The 9,426-nt window shown below is 37.8% G+C and overlaps 1 protein-coding gene and 1 pseudogene across 1 annotated transcript; one reads left to right on the forward strand and one right to left on the reverse strand.

The window, feature by feature from the left end:
• Nucleotides 1-709: 709 nt before the first annotated feature.
• LOC117217085 lies at nt 710-4,892 on the forward strand (annotated as a pseudogene).
• Nucleotides 4,893-5,122: 230 nt separating this feature from the next.
• Nucleotides 5,123-9,214, reverse strand: LOC117216949 (vegetative incompatibility protein HET-E-1-like). Its single transcript, XM_033464131.1, has 7 exons — nt 9,199-9,214; nt 8,876-9,059; nt 8,200-8,674; nt 7,693-7,999; nt 7,146-7,425; nt 5,352-5,547; nt 5,123-5,152 (listed from the first exon to the last, which is right to left on the reverse strand). Exons 1-7 carry the CDS (start codon nt 9,212-9,214, stop codon nt 5,123-5,125), a joined length of 1,488 nt encoding a protein of 495 aa, XP_033320022.1.
• Between the last annotated feature and the right edge of the window lie 212 nt (nt 9,215-9,426).

Raw genomic sequence — 9,426 nt, forward strand, 5'->3', positions numbered from 1 at the left:
TAGCACACGGAAGAGCGGGAGAGTGCACGTCAGCACGTGCCAGGAACAAAACAAAACTTTTCGGGCAAACTGAACTCGCTACTTCTGCTTCTTACACATAGACACGCGTCTACGAAGCGCCATATCTATGCGCACGCATACTTACATTCATTCAGAATTTCATCGAATTACGTACTTTGTGCTTCTGTACCTTTGACATTTTTCAATATGATATTCCTGACAGTTTCACGTCGTATATTAGGCTTCTGACAAAATGTAGTATTAAATAAGAAATAAGAAATAAATAAATAATAAATGAAGAGGATTATCTGTTAAATGTGGAAACCTCGAGGCCCGATAGCGTAAGCTGCCTTAAACTTCAATTACGTGTACGTTATATCCACCTTAATACGTAGCTAAAATTCGATGAGCTTCCTAAAATGCTCATTTCCTCGGAGAAATATCATACGTAGAGCGAGAAATTCTCCGATCCCCACCCGATCCAACTTTCCTTTTCACTTTCTCGTTTGACGGAACTCGCTGGACAGAAATGCTCGACAGCCGCGTAGTCGATGCAGAACTACACGCCTGGATAGATAGCAATCGATAGTGTTCTTTATCGAGTAAGAAAATCGAACAATCGATCGGCGCCATTGGCTCTATTTTAGATGTCGCTATTAAGTTGAATTTATCTCATTCGCGAAGAAACGAATTGGTCGAATAGATCGTTGCACAGTGGACATTTAAAAACAGTAGAATCAATCGTCGAGTATTTTATAAGATCCTTATCGTTGCACGAAACTTAATGATCAAATATTCCGTATAATGGGGATATATACGAAATCTTCGATGGAAAATCGAAATACACAGAAGAATAATCGGGTATAATAACACACGCATTTTTAATGATTTATCCAGTCGTATGTAAAATAATCAACCGTCGAATTAATTATTTTCAGTAATATTTCGATGACTCTAAATCGGATAAAGTGTATTGATCTCCTAATTTACTTGAAAATTTCAAACAGCAAATAAAAGATACGTCGCTTTGAAACGTCCCGCGTTGAAATATTTGCAGGTTCTCGCGACGAATGTGATCAAACAATTACACCACGTGTCGAGGGAGAGACGAGGGGAAGCCTATGGAAAATTCAAAGGATTTTGTGGCTGTACGATTTGGTTGACAGGGCTGTCCGGTGCTGGCAAGACGACCATCTCGTTCGAGCTGGAAAATTACCTGGTTTCTCAAGTAAACTTTTTGCTCTAAAGTTCGAAATTCTCAAATTGCCATATCTCGAAACTTGCAAATTGCCAGACTCTCGATCGGACCATAATTTTTAACGCTTCAGGATCATATAAACTTGCTTTTGCAGGGACTGCCAGCCTACAGCCTGGACGGCGATAATCTTCGTCACGGATTAAACCGGGACCTGGGCTTCTCGAAAGAAGATCGCGAAGAGAACGTGCGAAGAGCTGCTGAAGTAGCAAAATTGTTCTCTGATTGCGGTGTGATCACCATTTGCAGCTTCGTTTCGCCCTTCGAGGCGGACAGAAGGCTGGTGAGGAAGATACACGAAGATTCTAACTTGAAGTTCTTCGAGATCTTCGTGAAAGCTTCCGTGCAGACGTGCGAAGCCAGAGACGTGAAAGGCCTCTACGAGAAAGCTAGAAAAGGGATGATTAAAAGCTTCACAGGCATCGGCCAGGAATATGAAACGCCCAAAACTCCTGATCTCATCGTGGATACGGAATTTCATAATTTGCAGACCTCGACGAGAATGGTAATCGAGTTGTTGAGGACCCAGGGAATTCTTCCCAAGACTCGAGAGCAGGTTCAGGAACTGTTCGTCGAGGAGAGGAGGATAGAGGAGGCGAGAAAAGAGGCGGAGAATCTTCCGAGTACGTTGCAAATGTTTTCTCACTTAATTCTGTATTTTTTTAATTCTGTATTTTCGTTTGCAAAATAATTCCACTTTTTCTTGTCTTTTGTTGATTGGACAAGCAAGTGGCTACTACGCTGTGGCTGAAGAACACGTGGATGGTTCTTTATTTCTGACATCATGTAATTTGCTTACGAAATTACGAAAATATAAAGATTTGGAGGTGTCATAGAATGTTGTGGCACGCAAACATTTCCGGCTAAAATAATTCACATGCGAAACATCAAATATTCATAAATTGCTACGATACACACAGATAAGATAGAGAAAGTTCTTTTCCAAATTGATGCTTCCAATTGACAAAGAGATAAGCTTTTATGTAAACAATTTCCATTTGATATATAGTACTTGATAATTGCCTAATTCCTCAAATCAATATGCTCAATTTAAGGTATCAACATCAGTAAGGTTGACTTACAATGGGTTCAAGTACTCGCTGAAGGTTGGGCTGCTCCGCTCACAGGTTTCATGAGGGAGTACCAATATTTGCAGGTGCGTAATTAAAATTTGATTAACGAATTGCATGAGATTTAAGCATAGAGAAACGAGTTCTATCTTTGGACGATATTAATTATGAAACACTAAGTTTGTAAAGGTAAAAAGTTGTAGAATAGAGATAGATTTTTCTAACGAGATAACAAATAAAATGTGCGTGTGTGTGTGTTATTTTCAAGTGTCAACACTTCAAAACTATCAAACAAAATGGGGACGTGGTTAATCAATCGATACCTATCGTGCTTCCGGTTAGCACAGAGCAGAAGGAAAGCTATACTACAGCACCGGCACTGACCTTGAAGTACAACGGTCAAGATATCGCAATTCTGAGGAGACCAGAATTTTTCGCTCACCGAAAAGAAGAAAGGTTCGATTATGTTTTTTCAGTAAATTATTATTTCTAGTTAGTAGTTAGTCTCCTCTTATGTGAAAATAAATCGGAAACATTGCAACAGGTGTAGCAGAGAATTTGGTACAAACGACCTTGGACATCCTTACGTCAGAATGATCCACGAATCGGGTGATTGGCTGGTTGGAGGAGAATTAGAAGTTCTGGAAAGGATTAAGTGGAACGATGGTCTCGACAAGTACAGGCTCACGCCAAACGAAATTCGTAAAAAGTGCAGAGAAATGGAAGCGGATGCTGTTTTCGCCTTCCAGTTGAGAAATCCGATTCACAATGGCCACGCACTCTTAATGCAGGTTAGTTCTCATCGAAAACAACAAATTTCAAGTATAATATAAGAGATAAAATTATTTGCTTTAAAGGAGGTTCGATACGAAGCAAAATTAATTAAGTTTCCATAATTTTGATAAGAACCTAGTTGACGGTTAAAGAAAGTCCAATAAATCCAATCAATTACGACATTTACTTTTTCCTGCGCAAAAATTCCTATTCTTCTTCTCTTTTAATGTAATTATTATTCAAATTAATACCAGGATACGAGAAGACTCCTCGTGGAGGAACGTGGTTGTAAGAAACCAGTTCTTCTACTGCATCCTCTGGGAGGATGGACGAAAGAAGACGACATACCATTATCAGTTCGGATAAACCAACACCAAAGTGTTCTCGAGGAGGGTGTATTGCACGAAGACACCATCCTCGCTATTTTTCCAAGCCCGATGCTTTATGCTGGCCCTACAGAGGTATTATTTATTTCCCTAAAAAATTAATCAACAATTAAAATTGATGGAATAAGAGAAGCGTAGTATTTCGAAGAGATATAAATATTTTAAATTTGAGAATTGTTTAAAATTTGCGATTTTTATTTTAGGTGCAATGGCACGCCAAAGCAAGAATGATGGCTGGGGCAAATTTCTTCATCGTTGGTCGTGATCCCGCGGGTTTGCCGCATCCTGACAAATCTAAAACCCCGGACGGTAATATTCTGATAAGACGAATTTCACTTGTCCCTTGATTCCTAAGATTACTCGCATAAAAAATTAAAAATCGTACGCTTTTATTCTTGATTTATTGGGCGAAGTAATTTTATTGTTATATCGAAGGAATTCTGATATTTCATTATCGTGATAAATCAGCGGTCGCTTTAATTGTAAAATTAGGAAATCTGTACGATGGAACGCACGGCTCGAGGGTACTGTCGATGGCACCGGGTCTTCAGAATCTCAAAATCATACCGTTTAGAGTGGCAGCTTACGACAATAGAAAAAAACAAAATGCCTTTCTTCTAGCGGGAACGATCGCAAGATTTTATTTTCGTATCAGGAAATAAAATGCGAAGTGAGTTATATTTTTTTCATGTACCTGTTTCTTTTCTTTTTCTTCTAAATCTTCCTGTAATTAATTTGTATATCCTATCTTGCCTATTTTATTAATGAAATCATTAGAAATGAATCATTAGCAATGAAATTATTTTAAAAAACAATTTCTTATTTCACTTCTTATTTTAAAAAATCTAAAAAAAAAAATGAATTAAATTGCCAACTATAAATGTAAATTGCATTAAAAATACGAAATATCGCATTAGAATAAATACAAGATTTATATAAAAACATTTCTATGAAACATCCAAATAATAATAAAAAAAAAAACAGTACTAATAAACATTAATATACCGTTATTTCAGATTTAGCAAAATCTGGGGAAAATCCACCAAAAGGATTAATGGCGCCAAAAGCATGGCAAATCGTTTCGGATTATTATCAAAAACAACTGAAAAACTAATTTTAAATTACTATTAGCCGCAACTCTTGTACTAGAGGGTAATTATTTACAAGGACCAAAATGTTTTCTGTTTAAATGAAATTTAATAATTAAAATGATAAATACAAACATCTTTTCTGCACAAAAAATGGTTGATTCTTATTGTTCACTTATAAAAGACAATAATTTCGTCAGATACAAGTAAGGTACATCGAAGTAATTTATTTATAATCTTTGTTAAAAATGATCCCTAAAAAGGTTGGGAATGGGGGATGAAAATAAGTAAAGTTAATTTATTTCTCCTCTAATAATGATATACATATGTGTACCTATATTTATATATATATATATATATATATATATATATATATATATTTATGTTTATTGCGTCAGACACGAGAAATTTGTAATTTAGAGCTTTACCTTAGAGACGGTTTCCTTTCGTGTTTTTTTTTTCCTACTTACTATTTTTCTTCCCTGTTACTTAGAAAGACAGTGGAAAAAAGAAGAAAGTACGACGACTAGGATTTAGTCCGTTTAGTTTCTAACAAAGTATCGCTTTAGTCTGGTACACCTGGGGAAAAAATAACATTTCAATTTCAGCTTCTAATGACATTTTATTATCTCTGTCCTCGGTGCAGCAAAAAGTTTTGCTGGCGCGAATAATCATAAATAAATAAATGGCTTTTCTTAATTAAATTAAATAATCATTTCCAAAGATTTTTTTAAATTAAATATAGGAATTTAAAGTTATTATTATAACATGTATAAACCTGAGATAATTTGCCGCCAGCGAGCTGCCAAACCTTCAAACTCATGTCTCTCGAGCCCGTAATCAGTGACTGAGAATCTGGAGTAACTACTAGACAAGTAATTTCTTGAGAATGCGACACTTGGTACTTTTCTTCAGGACCAACACCTAAACTTACTATTCTTAATTGATTGTCTCCTGTTCCGCATACCGCGTATCTAAAATTTAGAAAGGAGGAAGACAATTAAATCTAAAAACATCGCAATTGCTAATTTATTATAATTATAATTATTATTGTTAATAAATTATTCAAATAACGATCATTGTAGGAAAAATTGAAACAAGGCGACTGTATTGGTATTATAAAAGACTCGAGAAATATTAAGAATTAATACAAGAAAGTAAATTTCACTAAAGTATCTGCTACGCCGGGCGACTCTCTGCCTGGCCCAGGTCACACACCGCGGGCCAGACGGACACCAGATGTCCGTCTCTTCCGTACGGCGTACCCTCAATAGCCTTAAGCACCCGTCATAAACTCGAGTCGCTTGCCTGCTAAGGTCCTTCAGACCCAACAAATGTCTTTTCTAAATCAGTTTCCAAAGACTATTGTTTACTACGGCTTGACACGGTAAAGTTAGTTTTTCTCACGTACGATGCTTCCTACTAGCAACTTTCTATAGAGGGCGGGGTTAAGACCCTTCCTAGTCCACCAACCTTCGTTTGTCCAATCCGAGGCAATGTATACTGCCCTCGCTTCCTGACCTAAAATGGCGTGAACAAATCTGATGATCCCGTGCGCTAGACACACCCATCACTAGCTTTCATCCAACACAGCATCGTCGCTCAACTTCACTTCTTCTACATCGTTGGAAAAGTCAACTACTAAGTCTAACTCTAACGCCTATCGGGGCAGTCTAAGCATAACGCGAGAGTCGGTCTCGGTATTGTCGAGCATACATTTCCTCACCTAAATATCTTATAGTGCTACGTCCACTAATACATTAAATCCAATTATAAGAGCCCTGCTCTAACGTACATATTGTAATATCGTAGAATAGCTTTGATTGGAGATCGGCTGAATTAGAAAACACCGTGTACGCCATCTTTTTGTGGTTTGTTTACATCCAAGAGCGCCTATATACGGTTTTATATTTCAAGGAGTGGCAGTCGAGAGGCCAGAGTATGTGAGCCGAAAAGTGTGTGTGTGTGTGTGTGTGTGTGTGTGTGCGCGCGTGTGCGCGTGTGTGCGTGCGTGCGTGCGTGTGTGTGTGTGTGTGCAGGATCGAGCAGGAATGCATTGGCGAGGGTCAGAGTTGATCGAGACGTCGAAGCATAGAGTTGTTAGAATTGAGTTGCGAGTGTTGTCGAGTGTTAGAGTTGCTAGTGAGAGAGAGAGAGAGAGAGTTACCAAATAGTTGTCAAGTTATTTGATGTAAATACGAGCGTTGCATTTAGTTTACCTGTTAATCATACATCGTTTCTCTGTCTAACTAATATCTGTATTTTCAATCCATTATTAATAAATTATAATTAATCGGACAAAATTACACCTTTAATATATTCCGATATTACAATATTTACCTTATCTTCGTGCGATAAGTGATTATCTATCTATCTATGCTCATCAGTATAATCTATGTGTTGGAAATATATAATTTATAATTCTGTGAATCACAGTGTTATACAAACTCAGTCACCCCTATTATCTCAACGGAAATCAGCGGATCGATCGAGTCGTGGTGTCGATTGTTATAATCGTAACGAGAATTTACGACTCCTGTTGACGTCTCTCTTAGCGACTACGTCTTCCCACGATTGGTCGAACAAACAGTATCTCAATTTATTAATTACAGCCACTGTATCATATCTCATATCGGAAGAAACAGTGAAACAGCGACCAGGCCCACATACTGATTGGATTAGGGTGCCGGTATCAGCTGCCCAAACTCGGATTGTACCAGCTCTATCAGAACTCACTATTCTTCGGCCGTCAAACATAGATGTGACTGCAGTAACAGGTGCCTGGTGTCTAAATGTCGATACCAGTAAACCTAAGGTCAGACCCCATACACGAACTGTTTTGTCCTCAGAACCTGTTTCCAATTTAATTTCCTGTTACTGTATTGTATCAATTTCATGCTCTGTTACTTGGTTATTGAACTATTGTACTTTACTGTATTTTGATTGAAAAAAGAAATGGGTTTCTTCGGTATTAAAGGCAATACAAAATTATGGTAGTATTTGCAAAACTAGTATTGCGAAAAAAGCATACAAACAAGGTAAATAAATGAAATTTTTGTTATATCTGCCATATACGTATACGTATGGGAGGCTCTACTGTATTTTATCTACAGACCTACCAGAAGCAACAAATAAACCAGAAGCTGAGAATGCAATGCAGGTGACGCTAGCGATATGTCCTTCGAAAGTGGAAAGCAATTCGTGAGTATTCAATTGCCACAGATTTACGAGAGAATCGACTCCACCGGTAACTGCCATTGCTCCGTCCCTGGATATATCCAAACAAGATATGGGAGCAGTGTGTGGGTGCAACGATACCTCCTTCACGAATTTCGCGGGTTTAGCGTGTATCTCCTCGCCACGGAAACTCCAGTAAGCCACTCGATCTCCGGAAGCTGTTATCAGGAAGTCGTCCTTCTCCGTCACCTTTTCGCAAAAAGTTGAATTGAAAAATTATATTATATATGAAAGATTAATTTTGATCTTTCACTACTTGTAATTTAACATGCAAATAGAAAAGGTAATTTGCTACGACGATTAATTCCAATTTCAATAAATGTTTACTCATTTTCCATTCTACCTTTTTTTATTAATATAAAGTCATAAATACAAAATCTATAATTTACCTTGACGGCGGTAACATCCGCCGAAGGATTCGCCAGCAACGTTCTCGTCAATCGTCCACTGTGCATATCGAAAACGGAAACCTTTCCCTTCGCTCCTCCAGCAATGGCTCTTCTGCAATCTTTCGCCAAGCAGATACTTTTCACTTCACCTTGATGACCTCTCAACGTGTGGACCTCAGTTCCCGTGGCCAAAGATCTCAAATATAATTTCTGATCTTCGCAGGCTGCCAATAGGAACACCGAATCGGCCGATACGTCGAGCACAGTCACGGCGGATGGTAAAACGATGCTTTTTAACAATGTGAATCTTTCTAGACACCATAAGCAGACGGTACAGTCGGAAGAACCGGAAACCAGAATTTCTCCCGCAGAATCGACGCGAATGGATTTTACTGGCCCTCTGTGGTGGTCCACTTTGATGAGAACATCGCCGGTTAGGAGACTGGTGACGATTATTCTCGAGTCTTCGCCACCGCTAATGGAAAGCGGAAGGTTTAGCGTTAGTTGATAAATACGAAACGAAATAACTTATAGAACAATCTATAATTAATACAAATAAGAAGTACTCGGAGAAGATTGAAATCTTTTCCCATTTTTCCGGTTACCTTTTTTAATCAAGATTATGGAAGAAAGCGTTTTTGATATCTTATTATTACTACACGATAAAACTATGAACCTGACAATCACTGAATTCTTGAGCGCGGACGTCAAGCACAGAACTGGGGCAATGTGTTCTTGGATTCTTAAATTCAAGGTCAGCTCTTTCATATCCCATACTATAATCGAAGTGTCTTCAGAGCCTGTCAGTAGATATTGCGAATGCTGTGTCACGGCTAAACATGAAATTGGATTTGAGTGCCCTGAAATGAAAAATATTTCTCATAAAATATCAAGTTGAACATAAAAATCTGTTTGTTTGATATTTGACTTTGGCGGGCTGATATTGGCGGGCATATTGAAACGAAAATAATTATTTCGCATGATCAATATATCAGAGACTTGTATTAAATTCCATGTTCGTCGTTTTGTGAAAAAGCGAAAATACCATAGCAATATCGCGTGCTTAAAATGGCACTTAAAGTATCATATACGTTAGCTGGATTATTTTCAACTATATTCTCACAAAAGCTGACCTATTTTCAATTGCAAATTAAAGCGACGCTGCTATTTAAATGCTCGTGAAATACAGATTCAGGGACAACGTACAAAGGAGACTTGTTAGGACCA

The sequence above is a fragment of the Bombus bifarius genome, unplaced genomic scaffold (genome assembly GCF_011952205.1).
Source record: "Bombus bifarius isolate JDL3187 unplaced genomic scaffold, Bbif_JDL3187 scf7180000007974, whole genome shotgun sequence".
Lineage (NCBI taxonomy): Eukaryota > Metazoa > Arthropoda > Insecta > Hymenoptera > Apidae > Bombus > Bombus bifarius.